This window comes from Abramis brama (assembly GCF_963993115.1).
Source record: "Abramis brama genome assembly, chromosome: 15".
Taxonomy (NCBI): Eukaryota; Metazoa; Chordata; class Actinopteri; order Cypriniformes; family Leuciscidae; genus Abramis; species Abramis brama.
In genome coordinates this window covers 599,459-617,218 of record NC_139977.1, presented here as the reverse complement: position 1 = coordinate 617,218, position 17,760 = coordinate 599,459, and the positions used below count along the sequence as shown (strand labels likewise).

Below are 17,760 nucleotides of genomic sequence, written 5' to 3'. Positions count from 1 at the left end.
TACGGTAGTTTAAAGGAGTACTTTAAGTAATAAGTGTTTACAAATTACATAATGGGGAAAAGGGAGAGAAATATGGTGAATGTGAAACTTCTGTGTTTGTGTCAACTTCTCAAAGACACACAGGACATCTGTGTCATAAATCTGCTCTTCTGTCCTCATATATTACATATGAAGGTGAAAGACTTGAAAGACTGTCAGTGTGTCTGAATCAGTGTTTCTGACTCTTCAGGCTTACCTGTAATGCTCCATAAAGACTGAATGAATCATGGAGGACAGAGAAACATTCAGAGATGGAGATGTCTCTCCAGCATTCAGGTACATCACAATCTTCATATGACTTAATGTTAGGATATCCAGATCCACCAAAGGAGGGAGAGCATTTTCACATTTGGCTCCGAAACTCTGGAATAGTCTTCCTGATACTGTTCGTTGCTCAGACTCGCTCTCCCAGTTTAAAACTAGATTAAAGACGCATCTTTTTGGCCAGGCATTCATATAATATTTTTAATCTTACAGTTCAAACTACAATCCGGCCTCTAGTTCATAAATGCCAGAGGAGAACTGGCCCCCGACTGAGCCTGGGTTCTCCCAAGGTTTTTTTTTTTTCTCCATTGGGTCACCTGATGGAGTTTTAGGACACCATTAGGTCACTTGATGGAGTTTTTTCGGTTCCTTGCCACTGTTGCCTTTGGCTTGCTCAGTTGGGGATATTTTGGGGATATTTAATTTAATTTTATCAATCAATAAATTCCACTAGAAACAAACCTTGTTGTATTATTTTAATTTAATACTGTGAAGCTGCTTTGATACAATCTGTATTGTGAAAAGCGCTATACAAATATACTTGACTTGTTATGGATAATACAGTGTATGTCACATAACAGGGTGTTCTGCATGTTTGCCATGATTGGGAAGGTGTTCTGAGAGCTAGTCTGGTGCCGTGAAGGGAATAGATAGATGGCTGGATTTATCCTTGTGCAATGTCTTCACTCTTCAACTTTTGTGAAGCTTCTCTTGGATAGACTTGGATAGATTCCCTATATGAGGTTTATCAACATGTAAAATAAGCTAAATGAAAATGAGTTTCTGTCTCCTATTCTGATAAAGTCAATTCCATTTGGAGAAATCAAACTCACCGGAGTCCAGCTGTGTGTCCATGAAGAGTGACTGGTCTATGGGAATACCAATAACATTTAAGTCAAGTCAAGTGTATTTATATAGCGCTTTTCACAATACAGATTGCATCAAAGCAGCTTCACAGCATTAAACCAAAATAACACAACAAGGTTGTTTCTAGTGTAAATTTATTGATTGATAAAATTAAATTAAATATCCCCAAAATATCCCCAACTGAGCAAGCCAAAGGCAACAGTGGCAAGGAACCGAAAACTCCATCAAGTGACCTAATGGTGTCCTAAAACTCCATCAGGTGACCCAATGGAGAAAAAAAACCTTGGGAGAACCCAGGCTCAGTCGGTGTTTTACTGGAAAACACACACCAACTGATCTGAGGTACAACATTTATGTCTAGACAAATAGATAGATGATGCTATCATTATACAAGATGTCATATAATATATGTATTTTTTGTCTATTCTGTTGGATCTATTATGTGAAAATACAATACAACATTTTGGATGGATGGATAACATTATCATGGTGCAATGTAAAATGATCAAGTTAACTACATTAATTCTTCTTATCATAATTCTTTTAAAGTCAATCACACAGTCAGAGATCAAACTCACTGGAGTCCAGCTGTGTGTCCATGAAGAGTGACTGGTCTATGGACAAACCACCAGTATTTAAGGGAAAACGCACACCAACTGATCTGAGGTACAACCTTTTGGATGTATGGATAACATTAATATGGTGCAATGTCAAATTGTCATGTTAACTACATTAATTCTTCTTTTCACTATTAAAGTCAATCACACAGTCAGAGATCAAACTCATCGGAGTCCAGCTGTGTGTCCATGAAGAGTGACCAGTCTATGGGAAAACCAATAACATTTACTGGAAAACTCACACCAACTGATCTCAGGTACAACATTTCTGTCTAGATAAATAGATAGATAGATAATGCTATCATTATACAAGTTGTTGTATTATATATGTTATTTTTGTCTATTCTGTTGGATCTATTATGTGAAAATACTGTTGGATTACAAATTTATTAAAATGTTTAATTTAGGTTTACATTGAATTTAGCATGTTAAGGTTAGGTATAAATTATTATTATCAGAGTTTTCTAGCAAAAGGTCAGTCCTGTTTTACTGAAACTCTTGGAGTTTGTGTTTTAGCAAGAGAGTACTGTCAGTCCTGTTCTCGGGTCTCAGCATTTGAATAGATATGCTGAGTGAATTAGGGTGGGCAGCACTCTCAGTCCCGAACAGGTTCCGAAACCTGTCTCATCACAAAGTTTTGGTTCCTGCCCCTAAATTTATATAAACTGTAAGAGAACGTTCACTTAGTCAGACTTGGTGACTGCAGCTACCGACAGCTCGTGATTTCAATAAAGAATCCTGCTGAAGAAACAACCAAGTCTCCTGGTCTTCGATTCTGAGTTTACAACAACTTGGTGCCGTGAACCCGGATGGAGAAGCTGAAACTCAACAAAGAATGAACTTTCCAGACGGAACCTTGAAACTTCAAGAAACAAAAAACGAACTTTTCCAGCTTCCTCCAGATTGAAAACTTCAAGCTCAAAGATCTCAACAAAGAATGAACTTTTCTGACTGAGTTCCAGACTAAATTTTTCTGTACAACCAACGATTCGGTGAGTTTCACTCCATTCAAAGAACCGCTACAGACCAGTATATGTGTTTTTCCTCTGCACCGTTCAGAGAAGTTAACAAACAGCTGTAGAGTTTGGTTAACTAAGTTATACTCTAAAAGTTTGCTTTTAGAGATGAAAGATATCCTCTGCCAGTCAGGAAAGATTAACATTACAAGTTAATATTGTTTATCCTCTGCTTTACCAGGGAAGATTAACATTATCCTCTACATTGCTAGACAAGGTTTATCCTCTGTAAAGTTAGTGAAGATTTATCCTCTGCTTTATTAGGGACGGTTAGCATAATGTGCTAATATTTTGGTTTATCCTTTGTTTTTTTTGTTTTTTTGTAGGCTGGGAGGTTAAGTGTGAAGTGTTGGTCATTTGGAGAGTTAACAATAGTTAAGCTGTGTTAACAAGTGTATCCTCTGTTGATCAGGGAAGTTTTTAGTGTTTGTTTGTGTGGTAAAGAAATTCACAAAATGTTAAGGGAAAGTGCTAGACTAATTGCCACTACTGAAAAAGGTGGACTTGCAACTCCTTTGTGGTTAGAAAGTGAATTTAAAAAAATGTTAAGAGAACAAATGGACCTAATAGTCACTGAAAAACTAACTCAGAAATATGAAATACACCCAGACAAAACTTGGTCAGTAGATGAGTGTAAAAAGGTGCTTGGAGCAAGCATCCGCAAAAACAACGTGAAGGGCATTATTTGTTGCCACAGAGAATTTGTTTTAGCAAAAGCTACAGAACAGTCTAAGCGCAACTCAGAGCTAGAGAAACAGATCAATGAGCTCCGTGCTAGAATATCTTCGTTGACTAAGAAATTGAACCGCAACAAAGCTATAGAAAAAACTGATGTAGAAGAAGTTAGTCAGCCGGATAACATTTACCCTGATTTACAAGCTTTCTTTGAAACAGATGTAGCAATCCAATCAGTAACTGATGAGCCTGTAGATTCAGTAAAGGTATGTGGCGCTAGGAGGAGGTCTCAGGGAATTGAGGGAACTGAAAGTGTTCATCCCAACTCTTCTGTTGTCCAAATACAAACTGTTGCCAAAGCTCTAGGCCCTAAAGATATAGAGAGACTATCCCAGAGTTTGCCCTCAGCACGCACAAATTTTTCTGAATTTAGAAGAGCATTGATCAGTAAAATGCGTCTTTACGACATGTCATTGCCAGAAGTTACACAGCTGATGTCACAAATTCTAACTGAATCTGAATTCAACAGTTTTGAGTCTGCTGTTACTTCCGAACTGCGACATGCCAGTAAAGGCGATTTGAGAGAAGGTGCTTGGAAAATCCTATAGAATCTCTTAGGACCCAAAATAGATTGGTCGAAAGTTACTAGATGTGTACAAAAGAAAGGAGAGACTATAAGTGAATACACTGAAAGATTTTGTCAGTCAGCTGTAGGGTTGGGAATCGTAAGACATTTTCCGGTTCCGGTTCCGATTCCGGTTCCGCCAAACGATTCCGGTTTCGGTTCCGGTTCCCATTCAATACAAATTATTAAAACAACTAATAAAAAAATAGTAGTAAGGCAAAAATCCTTTTTGTGTTTATTTCTTATACTTGTCAAATGAGTTTAACAGACTGGTAATGTCAACAAATTCAACATATTATTTAACATATTATTTAGCAATTTTTGCAAAAATAATTACTTTTTCTGAAGGAAAATAAATATTTCTGCATTCTCTAGGATAATTTGGGACCTCTCCTATAGCTTAAGCCTTATTGTATCTCCAGCAGTGGAGAATACCCTCTCAGAAGGGGTAGAATATGATTGAACACACATGTAAGATCTAGACAGGTGAAACATAATATTTCGATTTGAATGATTGATTCATAAAGACTTCACTTCATTACTGGATGAATCAGCGCTCTAGCAGTTAAATAAACAGAACGTTTTGCGGAAGAACGTTTGTAGCCGGAGCTACTTCTCTATGTTTATTTCTATGACGCGGGTGAGTCACTCAGGCACTGTGCTACTCCGCAGCGGTGCCGGTGTAAAGTAGTCCGAGTATAAACGCTTATTACAGGCTTGCTGTAGTGATTCAGGATAAGACAAAAACACGGTTTGAAAAAAGGCATTCATGATGTACTCGCTCATTATATACATTTAAATTCTGAAGCGTATTTTCGCTATTTGAAGCGACTTTCAAAAGGTGATTTACTCAGTTTTGGTTGCTACCGTAGATATCAGTGTTTATTCTCGAACTATAAACTTTTATTTCAGTACTTCTGTGATCATTTGAATATTTGTAACACCGAAATACCGATACTGTGTTGTTGAAAAGATTGTGAAAGTAAAGCTGTTTCATATTGACAACTGCTCTCTCAGCGACAGCGCAAACAGATTTGAATGTTCCAGTGTGAAGTTTTTGTCATTTAGGAATAAGATCGCGTGAGTGTTTGAATCGAGATCGTCTCTCTCTCTCTCTCTCTCTCTCTCTCTCTCTCTCTCTCTCTCTCTCTCTCTCTCTCTCTCTCTCTCTCTCTCTCTCTCTCTCTCTCTCTCTCTCTCTCAAAACGTATATGAGTAGCGCGAGTGCTTTCATTACTATTTTAATATTCATGAGGTGAGTGTGAGACGTCGCTGAAGGATAAGCTCCCAGCACTTCGCCCACACATCGGCCCAGAACCGTTTTTGGAACCGAAACTTAAGAATTTCGCACGGTTCCGGTATTTTTCAAAAAACACTACCGGTTCTGGATAAGAACCGGTTTTCGGTTCCCAACCCTAGTCAGCTGCAACTTACAGTGGAATAGTGGAGGATTCTGAAAGTGTACTAGATGATAGAGGAGCTCTAATCCGTATTTGGGCAGATGGTCTTATAGCTGAGTACAGATCAGCCTTGCCATTCCTACATGTTACGTGGGCTAATGGAACTCTCAGAAGTAACCTAGCTACATGGGAAAGAGATGCTGATGTAAAAGGGGTCCTGACATGAGAAACCAAATTTGCCTTGATCTTTTGGTATATAAGAGGTCTTTGTACCATTAAAACGTCCTTCAAGTTTCATAGCTTAAGACGTCCTCCCCATTATAAACGAATCATTTATTTAATCAAGCTCTAAATACAGCTCGTTCTGGATCCATGGTATGAAGTGACGTCACGGTACGAAGTGACGTACCAGTCGTCTGCATATGACCGCCTCCAGCGTAGACCACTACGCTTCAAGCGCAAGATAACTACGCCTCATTTCATCATCGCATCTGTCACGCGCTTCACATGTGTTCAGTCGACGTGCAGCGAGTGGGTCTGTTTACAAGAAGATTGCGATGTCACGCAGATGTGCTGTTCCTGGCTGTGGACAAACAACATGTTTGAATAATATACGCTGCTGAAAGATCCAGACGTCGGGGGAAGATGGATGCAGTTTATTTTTTGCGGACGTCTCAGTCACGGCAGTGTTAATTTTTCGCAGTATGATGCTGGCTTTGCCAGAAAACCTTTGTATAAGATAAGGCCGTGTGGACTATTCTGGGCTCAACAACGACGATGCAAACTGTAAGTAATGTAGGTTATTTAAGACTTAAAACTTTTTTAAAACATTAATTGCAGTTTAATTCATTATGAATAATCACTGTGTTTTTACTTAGTTTAGCCTGCTTATTGTTTTCATGACCGTCATGTTCATGCCCCGTAGGCTATTAAAAGATGTAGGCTGTCAAACTGACAAAATAGTTTAACACTTTCTATGTGGACGGGCTGATGCATTCTTTGTGTTGATGGTTCATTTCCTCTGATTCAGACTAAAACATCATTGCAATCGCCATCACCCGTTACTATGGTAACGGTAAACACAGCTCCGCAAAATCTGCACGTTTTGACAAGGGGGGCGTTAACAATTGATGCATAGGCACTGAAGCTAGCCAATCATAACAGTGGGCGTTAACACTGAACTCTTAAAGGGGAAACATCCCCAAAACAGACTGTTTGAATCAGAGAATGAGAAACACGGTGGGAAAAGGTCATAAATCACTCAATTTTAAACGTTTTTTTTTTGTCCAAAAAACTATAGTAATACTATAATTGCACCTAAGGGAACATAATAAAAGAAAAGAAAAAACATGTCATGACCCCTTTAAAACCCAAGTGAGGATAGCAGCAGCTACGTTTAACCCATCGAAACAAGACAATAGATGGACTAAAAAAGAAATTAAATGCCACTACTGTGGAAACTTAGGACATTGGGAGAGAGAGTGTAGGAAGAAGTTGCAAGATACAAAAAGAAATGCTATGCATAATTCTGCTCCTTCTCAGCCTGTTTACACCCCTGATGTAGTTCCGCAAGTGTCCACTGAAACTTTAGGACAGCTCGTTCAGGCTCTTCTAAGAGCACAACAAGACCAGGAAAAAAACTAATTGTTGGGGCTGTGAGTAGCTACCTTTCCCCTGTAATCCATCACAATGACAAAATAATTTTTGTGAAAGGTAGCATAAAAGAGAAAGAGATTGTTTTTTTTTTTTTTGTTTTTTTTTGCTTTTTTTTTTTGCTTTTTTTTTTTGCTTGATACAGGTGCAGAAATTACAGTAATTCCTACAAAATTGGCTAAAGTTTTAAAACTCCCGTACTTTAAAATTAGGCCCAAAAAGGTACAATTAGGCCCAAAAACTCTGACTACGAAATTATGTGCTCCATTAAATACAGGTGCAATTTTAGGCATGGATCTCCTGAGACAAATACATCTAACTTTAGACATGTCCTCAGAATCTACTAGCATAAAAATTTCATCAGCACACTTTTCTACCAATAATGCCCATATTCACCCATATGGCCCATCAAGAATCAAATCAAATCAAATCAAGTATATTTGTATAGCGCTTTTCACAATACAGATTGTATCAAAGCAGCTTCACAGTATTAAATTAAAATAAAAGAATACAACAAGGTTTGTTTCTAGTGGAATTTATTGATTGCTAAAATAAAATTAAATATCCCCAAAATATCCTTAACTGAGCAAGCCAAAGGCAACAGTGGCAAGGAACCGAAAAAACTCCAAGTGACCTAATGGTGTCCTAAAACTCCATCAGGTGACCTAATGGAGAAAAAAAAAAACCTTGGGAGAACCCAGGCTCAGTCGGGGCCAGTTCTCCTCTGGCATTTATAAACTAGAGGCCGGATTGTAGTTTGAACTGTAAGATTAAAAATATTATATGAATGCCTGGCCGAAAAGATGCGTCTTTAGTTTTAAACTGGGAGAGCGAGTCCGAGCAACGAACAGTATCAGGAAGACCATTCCAGAGTTTCGGAGCCAAATGTGAAAATGCTCTCCCTCCTTTGGTTGATCTGGATATCCTAGGTATGACCAAAAGCCTCGAATTTATTGATCTTAGAGAGCGCGATGGATTATAGGGCGATAGAAGATCCGTTAAATAGACTGGAGCTAAGCCGTTTAGGGTTTTTTAAGTCAGTAGCAATACCTTGTAAATAATACAGAACTTTATAGGTAACCGATGCAGTGATGATAAAATCGGTGTTATATAATCATATTTTCTTGATCTAGTGAGAACTCTAGCGGCTGCTTTTTGGACTAACTGTAGCTTGTTTATTGATGATGCAGGACAACCAGCTAATAAAGCATTACAGTAATCTAGTCTCGAGGTCATGAATGCATGAACTAACTTTTCTGCATCAGAAACTGATAGCATATTACGTAGCTTAGCAATGTTTCTAAGGTGGATTGTAACATACGAAATATGATTTTCAAAAGACAGGTTACAATCGAGTATAACACCCAGGTCTTTTACTGTAGAGCAGTGGTTCCCAAACCTGTCCTGAAGGCCCCCCAACACTGCACGTTTTCTTTGTCTCCCTAATCAAACACACCTGATTCAACTCATCAGCTCAATTAACCCATGTGATAATGAGCTGGTGAGTTGAATCAGGTGTGTTTGAGTAGGGAGACAAAGAAAACGTGCAGTGTTGGGGGGCCTTCAGGACAGGTTTGGGAACCACTGCTGTAGAGGATAAAGTAACAGGACATCCTACGATGTCAAAGTTGTATTGTGAGAGGTTCTGTGGGCGGTTTTTTGAACCGATAAGTGTTACCTCTGTCTTGTCTGGATTTAATAAAAGAAAATTACGCGTCATCCAATCTTTTATATCTTTAACACACTCTGTCAATTTGGATAATTTAGCGTTTTCATCCGGCCGTGATGAAATATATATTTGAGTGTCATCAGCATAACAATGGAAACTAATTCCATGTTTCCTTATAATATTTCCAAGTGGCATCATATATATTGAGAATAATAGAGGGCCTAACACAGATCCCTGCGGCACTCCATAGTTTACTGAAGTTATGATCGATTTTTCTCCATTTAAATAGACAAAATGGTGGCGGTCAGATAAGTATGATCTAAACCAGCTTAATGCTTGTCCTTGAACACCAGTATAATTTTGTAGTCGATCTAAGAGTATTGTGTGATCTATAGTATCGATTGCAGCACTTAGATCAAGTAAAACTAGTATTGAGATACAGCCTTGGTCAGAAGCTAAAAGTAAATCATTTGTGATTTTAACCAGCGCAGTTTCAGTGCTATGATGCGGCCTGAATCCTGACTGAAACTTTTCATAGATATAATTTTCTTGCAAGAAAGAGCCCAGTTGAGCGGACACAACTTTTTCTAGTATTTTAGACATAAATGGAAGATTTGAAATGGGTCTATAATTTGATAGATTATTATGATCTAATTGTGGTTTCTTAAAGAGAGGTTTTATAACTGCCAGTTTAAATGTTCTTGGAACATGACCTAAAGATAAAGATGAGTTAATGAGCAAGAGAGCCTCTTAATGAGTTCTTCCACTACAGGTAACACTTCTTTCAGTAGTTTAGTTGGTATAGGATCTAATAAACATGTTGTTGTTTTAGATGAAGTGATAAGTTTATTTAACTCTTTTTGTTCTATAGTTGTAAAGCACTGTAATTGTTCTTGCGGGGGGATAATTGAGGCTGAATTATAAGGCGCGATGGAGGATTGAACGTTTACAATTGTGGTTCTGATGTTTTCTATTTTCTCAGTGAAGAAGTTCATGAAATCATTACTACTAAACTGTAACGGGATAATTTGTTCGGGTGACGTCTGTTTATTTTTTAGTCTAGCCACGGTGTTAAATAAAAACCTTGGACGCTCTAAATTACGGGTTTCTCTCTTTAGAACATGCGTAGTATTATTATACCATGGTGCTTTAATTTTCTCTCTGACCTTTTTTAATTTAATGGGTGCAACAACATCCAATGTTCTAGAGAGAATGGTGCTCATAGTGTATAGTTAGTTCTTCTAGTTCATCTGTTTGTTTGGGTTCAGGCAGCAGCTGAGACAGATTAGATAAGCAATTTGAGAAATTATCTGTGGTGGATGGAAGGTTTGATCTGCCTGGTCGATAACGCGGCGCAGCATGACATATTACAGCAGTACATAATATGCAAGTTACCAAGTAATGGTCAGTGACATCATCACTTTGTGGAATGATATCTATATCGGTTGGATCGGTTCCATATGATATAATTAAATCGAGTGTATGATTAAGACGATGAGTTGGTCCGGTGACGTTTTGCTTGACCCCAAAGGAATTTAAAGGGGGGGTGAAATGTTATTTCATGCATACTGAGTTTTTTTACACGGTTAAAAAGTTGGATTCCCATGCTAAACATGGACAAAATTTCAAAAATTAAATTGTACGTTTGAAGGAGTATTTCTGTGCCAAAAATTGTCCTTCCGGTTTGTCACAAGTTTCGGAAAGTTTTTGTATGGGTCTGAGTGACGTCAGATGGGGCGGAATTTCCTTATATGGGTCCTAAGGGCACTTCTCCCGGAAAATCGCGGGCACGCACGCACTCGTAGACCAGAGCAAGAGAGCGAAAGCAGTACGCCATCAAAGCGCTCTGCCCGGCTTTTGGGAAGTCAGTGTCACCAAAGAAGTTTGTTTTTGGTTGCCAGGGCAAGACAACCCTGCACAGATTCCCAAAGAACCCAGCGTTAAGGGACCAGTGGATGGAGTTTGTTTTTCCTGAGCATAAACGGAGTTGTGTAAGACTGTTTGTTCCCTGCATTTCGACAATGATTGTTTTATAAACAAAGCCCAGATTTGTTTCGACGGATTTGCAGATCGTCTAATGCTTAAGGATCGAGCAGTCACAATGATAAAGGTTCGCGGTCGTGGATTTGAACCGGGCGGTGAGTAAAACTGCTTCAAATGTCTCTGTGTTGTTAGCTCAGCGCGTTAGCACACAGCTTTAGCTCTGCCCACACGGCCCGCCTCCAGCTGCTCGTTTTTTTCCGGAAAGACTCGGTACAGCCTATCTTTAGTTTCATTATATTTGTAAAAGAAAGACTTTTTGGAGATATGAAGGATGCAATACTACTCTATAGGTACTCAAGATTAACAGGAGATTGAGTGAAAATGAGCATTTCCCCCTCCCCTTTAATAAATCTATAAACGCAGCCCATAACGCATCATTTGAATTATCTACGTGTATGTTAAAATCTCCAACAATTAATGCTTTATCGACATTGACCAATAGATCTGAGAGAAAATCTGCAAACTCTTTTAGGAAATCAGCGTAAGGGCCAGGCGGTCTATATACGGTAGCCAAGGCTAGAGACAATATGGATTTTTTTCTAACATCTAAGAGCGTAACATTTAGTACAAGTACTTCAAACGAAATAAACTTATAACCTGTTTTCTGAGTAACATTGAGAATATCTCTAAAGATTGTTGCAACACCGCCGCCACGACCAATCAGACGGGGCTCATGCTTATAGGAGTATCAAGATGGAGTAGACTCATTTAGACCGAAATAATCATTTGGTTTAAGCCAGGTTTCAGTAAGGCAAAGTACATCGAAGCTATTATCTGTGACTATTTCATTTCATTTTTTTCATTTCAATGTTTAGAAGACCTAGCTTTAAAAATTGTTTTTGTTTACTAATAGCAACATTTTCTGTTTTAATAACAATTAGATTTTTCCTAGATCCTGCGGTAGAATTATTTGATCTCACTAAACGAGGAATAGACACAGTTTCTATGCAATGTTCTACACTAGTATTTATATCATTTAAATTGGTGCAGGAGAGACTATGATTTGGACTTTTGGTTACTAGTCATCTAATGGTATTTAACATTTTGGAGATGTTATCCGACAGAAGATCCACTCCGAATCTGCTTGGGTGTAAGCCATCGGCACGGAAAAGCCTAGGACGCTCCCAAAACAGATTCCAATTATTTACAAAGAGCAGTTTCTGCTCATTGCACCATGACATTAACCATTCATTTAGCGCGAATAGTCTACTAAACTTTTCATGTCCTAGTTGGTACGTGGGAAGCGGTCCTGACACAATGATCGTTATTTCAGGCGATGTGCTGCGTACCGTATCGATCAGATTCCTGAAGTCTTTCTTCAGAACCTCCGTCTGGCGCAGCCTGATGTCGTTCACTCCCGCGTGCAGGACCACAGTTCCGACGCATTCGTCAACGTTCAGAATTTCGGGAACGCGAGCAGCGATTTCAGAAACACGAGCACCAGGAAAGCAGTGACTGTGCACCTTACTTTTACCTAACGTAGCGTGTACGTGCCGAACAATGGAATCGCCGATGATCACAACATCGCGTTCGGTTTCGTGAAGAGGGGAGAAGCGGTTTTGTGTGGATAACTCGAAAACCGGGAGGGTCGGAGAGAGTCTTGTTCTAGACCTGACTCGCGTCTTCCGCTGCGGAACCATCCAGGCTTCGTGGTGGCGTGTTGGAGCCGGAGTGAACGAGACCATGGCTGATCGTGACCTCGGCGCTCGGGACCGATGCTGAGTAACGTACGGAGTAGATGAGGTCGGAGTCAGTGGGTTAGTAACATTAATAACTGATTTGTGTGCATCGGCATGTGATGTTTCAAGAGCTAACCGCCGGTCTATCAGCTCGGCTTGTCTCACTAAAAGGTTGTGGATCTGTTTCTCAACAGCTTCCAGCTCAGACTGCAATGCGTGCAGCTCAAATGTGTCCTCACCTGTACCAAGAGGTAGACTACTTACATCTGATATATTCGCCATGTTTGTTTGTAAGTGAGTGTGGAGAAGACGCGTTCAGCCGTGATCCACGGACGTAACCTATAAGAGTATCCAGCGTTGGATCACTAATAGGCTTGAGACGTGTCTGCTCAACAGTCCGCGTTGTAACTATGAGGTTTGAGCAGTAGTGCTTCTCAGTGAGGAAAAGTAGAAAATGTTCATTGTGAGTTTAAAGGGAAAAATCAAGAATTATAAATCAAATCGATAGAGCTCCAAAGACGACGCGTTCAGACGCGATGCATGTGCATTCGGATTCGAACAGGAAGTGAGGTGCCAGGAAGGAACAGCAACATGGAGACTTACAATAGACTACAGAGTAGTCAATAAACATATTGATAAAATCACCCCGCTAGTGGCAGATCCATCTACAATTTGTAATGGCTTACCATTAGATTGTAAGATTTTTTCAGTAATTGATATGTCTAATGGATTCTTTTCTGTACCATTGCACTCTGACAGCCAGCCATGGTTAGCTTTCACAGTTGACCATGAACAATATCAGTTGACCATGAACAATATCAGTGGACCCGATTGCCTCAGGGATTTTAAAACTCCCCGACCATATACCATCAGGCTGTCAGACGTGATTTGTGTGACCCAGAATGTCCGGTAAAAGTGTCCACTAGAGGGCTGCATTGGGATTGAGTCCCGCCGGGTCCCGCGGGACCCAACGCAAATCTCGCGGGAGCGGGCGGTTTGAACTTTGCTGCGGGTGGGAATGGGCGGCTAAAAAAAACACTGCGGGATCGGGAGGTAGCCTAGCAACATGATGGAGATGTCAATAATGGTGCTTTTCCACTACACAGTACCAGCTCGCCTCGGCTCGGCTCGACTCGACTCGCCTTTGTTTGGTTTTCCACTGTGTAAAAGTTGTAACTATATCTTCTTCCAGGTACTTTTTTTCGTACCACCTCCGGCGAGGTTCTGGGCGAGCTGAGGTGATACTAAAATGTGACGTGAAAACACGGCAGACTGCTGATTGTTCAGAGAGAATCATCACTATTCACTGTCATCATTGCACGCGCCAGACAGTATCCTGAATAAAAAACAGCAAAAACGAAAACAAAACCATCCAAAAAAAGCATACACTCGATTTCCTCCATTGTCCTGTGTGTATGTGTCCAGAATACATGCCCGGCCAGGGAAACGAAACAAACAACCCCATGAATCTCTTTAATAATAGCAATACAAATACGTGTTTTTTCCTGTGGGACGGGAGAAGACACAAAATCAATGCATCTCTATTATTGTGCGGGAATAAATTCTCAGAGTTTTGCGGGTGCGGGCGGGAGTGGACATACATATTGCGGGAGCGGGCGGGAGTGTAACACATACGTTGCGGGAGCGGGCGGTAATGGTCAGAAATTCGGCGGGCGGAGCGGGATGAAGAAAACAGTCCCGCGCAGGGCTCTAGTGTCCACTATGATCCAATATGTCGATGATATTTTGATTGCCTCAACAGATCACGAGGTACATCAAACTGAATTGGCAGCATTGTTGGACTATTTGCATAAAAAAGGACACAAATGCAGCTTTCACAAAGCTCAAATTGCTAAAAAGCAAGTCACATTTCTGGGTCAAACAATTGGTGCAGGAAATAGATCTATTACACAGGATCGAGCGGCTTCAGTCAAAGCCATACCTCCGCCTACTACCATTAAAACACTACGCTTATTTTTAGGAACAGCAGGTTACTGTAGACCAGGGATAGGCAACTCCGGTCCTGGAGGGCCACTGTCCTGCAGAGTTTAGCTTCAGCCCTGATAAAAACTCACCTGCCTGTATCTATCTAGTAATCCTGAAAACACTGATTGCCTTGTTCAGGTGTGTTTAATTGGGGTTGGAGCTAAACTCTGCAGGACAGTGGCCCTCCAGGACCGGAGTTGCCTATCCCTGCTGTAGACCGTGGATTGAAGAATATGCCTCGATTGCTCAGCCTCTCTATGACTTGTTGAAAGGCCATGGTAAAGATTCAGATATTGTTTGTATGGAAGAACTTCACCTCAAAGCATTCAATGATTTGAAGAGAGCACTATGTCAAGCACCAGCATTAGGAATTGCCCAGTCTGATAGACCCTTTGTGCTCTGTCCATGAACACGTAGGCTTCATGACTGCATGTCTAATGCAAGATCAAGGGGGCAGTTTACGTCCAATTCATTACTATTCTGGTAAACTTGACATAGTCGCTCAAGGTATGGACCCATGCCTAGGAGCAGTACAGGCAGTTCATCTAGCTCTTCAGGCGTCATCAGTAATGGTGTTAGGTCAAACTGTAAACGTAAGATGTCCTCACGCAGTGTCCGCACTAATGAATCAAGCAAAAGTCACTTCCTCTCGTTGGGGAAATTGGTTAGCAACTATCACAGCCCCGAATATTGTTTTACAGCGTGCGCCAGTCACAAACCCCTCTTCATGTATGATGTGTGCAATGACTGAAGTTGTGTTAGAGGATGAAGGCGAAATGACTCATGATTGTGTTACGCTTACATACGCAGCGACAAGTGAAATAGCAGAAACTCCCATAGAGAATGCAGAATTGGAGTTGTTTGTTGATGGTTCAGCTCAAGTAATTGAAGGGAACAGACGAGCAGGTTATGCAGTAACGTCCACCACTGAGGTGGTAGCTTCAGGTCGTCTTCCAGATCATTTTTCAGCTCAGGCTGCAGAACTGGTAGCTTTAACTAGAGCATGCACGCTAGCTTCAGGATCGGTTGCAAATATCTACACAGATTCCAGGTATGCTTTTGGGGTAATTCATTATTTTGGTGTCATTTGGCAAAGCAGACAGTTTCTAACTTCTGCTGGATCCCCCATTAAGCATGCGGAATTAGTGAAAGATCTTATGTTTTCCATGAAACTTCCAAAGAAATTAGCGGTGATCAAAGTGAAAGCACATCTCACAACTAACACTACAGAAGCTAAAGGTAATGCTCTTGCAGATGTAGCAGCTAAACAGGCTTGTTCCTATGTAACGGTACAGGTGTGTTCAGGTAGTACAGCACAGAAGACAATTCTGCCCCCTGAATCAATCATTGATCTGTACAAAGACGTTCCTTTATATGAAGCATGGACATGGTTAGATAAAGGAGCCACAGTGGATTCATCCGGCTGCTGGACCAAAGGGGGAAAGTATGTTGCTCCCGAATCACTGCTGCCATATTTGGCTCAACAAATACACAATTTGGGTCACAGTGGTCCAGCAACGATGAATCACAGGTTCTCAAATCAATGGTGAAATCCAAAATTCAGAAATGTAGCCACAGAAACAGCCAAGAGGTGTGGTACATGTCAGAAAAATAATGATGTACCAGCAGCCATTACACCAGCAGCACATACCCCAGCTCCATCAGGACCATTTCGTCACTTGCAAGTTGATTACATCTCTTTGCCCCCTTGTAAGGGAAAAACTGACGTTTTGGTAATAATAGACAAATTCTCAAGATGGGTAGAAGCTTATCCAACAGGGCGTGCTACAGCTGCACATACTGCTAAATGTCTTGTCACTGATTTCATTCCCAGATGGGGATTACCTGATTGCATTGACTCAGATCAAGGTACACACTTCACAGGACAGGTAGTCAAGGAAGTGTCTAGAATGCTGAAGGTTAAGTGGAATCTGCACTGTCCCTACAGGCCACAAGCATCAGGACAGGTTGAAAGGGCGAACAGAACAATCAAAACCAGGCTAAGCAAAATGCATCAGGAAGGAGTGTCATGGGTTGAAGCACTGCCAGCTGTACTGTGTAGTATGAGAGCGTCACCTAACAGATCAGTAGGACTGAGCACTCATGAGATTATTACAGGATGTCCAATGCAGATGCCAGGTGTGATTGATCTTAGAAATGCTGATGTTCACATTGCCTCAGATGCCCTGATCTCTTACTGTGAACACCTTACAAAGGCAGTACAGAGTGCCAGAGAGAGAGTTGAGTCAAGTTGGCAGACTCCACCAGAGGGTGGACACACAATCATCCCAGGTCAGTGGGTCATGATAAAATCATTCAGACACAAGCCGTTAGAACCTAAGTGGCATGGACCACATCAAGTAATGTTGATTACAGCAGCTGCAGTGTTGTGCCAGGGAAAGAAAACATGGACTCATGTGTCACACTGCAAAGTGGTTCCTCCACCTACAGGGATAGGATAGGACACGGACCAGTGAGGAGCCCAGGGAAGAACCGAGTGCAACAGGCTTCGGGGGCCAACCCTGCGGTGAAGATTCCCTCATAGGCCCTTCCCAACCACTAGTCCATCCTCACCTCACTGTTCCTTTTAGATGTCTCATGAATTAAGAAATAGGGAAAGAAGGAACCACAATTAGCAGACTCGGATTGAACAGAGGATACAACCCTAATGTTTGCAGTCTTTACAACGAATACTGGTCTGTTGGAACTTCTGTCTACAGCATCCTACCCAGCCAATTCAATGGCAGGTGCACCCTGGTTTATGTTCTGCCAGCTATCAGAGAAAACACACACTCCACTCCAAGCTCTCCACAGTTACATAATTCAGCTCCTTCTATCAACAAAGATGGCTGCATTCCAGGACTCACTTGTGTTCAAACGTGGTGGTCAAGAACTCTTGGAGCCTTAATCCCATCGTATGGTGTCATGCAGGCTCTCGATCAAGTCAGAAGCCTGTCGGATTCTGTACAGAAATTGGCCAATGATACGGCTTTGGCCCTGGGCAACATCACGAACACTCTCGCTTCGCACAAGATAATGATCTTACAGAACAGAGTAGCCTTGGATTACATTCTTGCAACGCAAGGGGGAGCCTGCACCATTATCGGCCCTGAGTGCTGCACCGGGTTAATGGATCCAACAGAGAACTTGAACAAAATCCAACAAGACATTCTTGATCTTTCAACAAAATTACACCAGATGACTGAAGACAATTCTTCATGGTTCGG

The 17,760-nt window shown here is 41.0% G+C and overlaps 1 protein-coding gene across 1 annotated transcript; it reads left to right on the top strand.

Annotated features, from left to right (window-relative positions):
* The first annotated feature begins 229 nt into the window (after window positions 1–229).
* Window positions 230–3,625, top strand: LOC311097874 (uncharacterized protein). The gene is made up of 3 exons (XM_084137828.1): window positions 230–315; window positions 1,720–1,836; window positions 1,928–3,625. Exons 1-3 carry the CDS (start codon window positions 266–268, stop codon window positions 2,061–2,063), a joined length of 303 nt encoding a protein of 100 aa, XP_083993954.1. The 5' UTR covers window positions 230–265; the 3' UTR covers window positions 2,064–3,625.
* Window positions 3,626–17,760: the final 14,135 nt, after the last annotated feature.

Coding starts and splice junctions, on each gene's coding strand:
- LOC311097874 (XM_084137828.1), top strand. CDS start 266: ATGGAGGACAGAGAAACATTCAGAGATGGAGATGTCTCTCCAGCATTC. Junction 316..1,719: donor GATGTCTCTCCAGCATTCAG/GTACATCACAAT, acceptor ATTCTTTTAAAG/TCAATCACACAGTCAGAGAT. Junction 1,837..1,927: donor CGCACACCAACTGATCTGAG/GTACAACCTTTT, acceptor TCACTATTAAAG/TCAATCACACAGTCAGAGAT.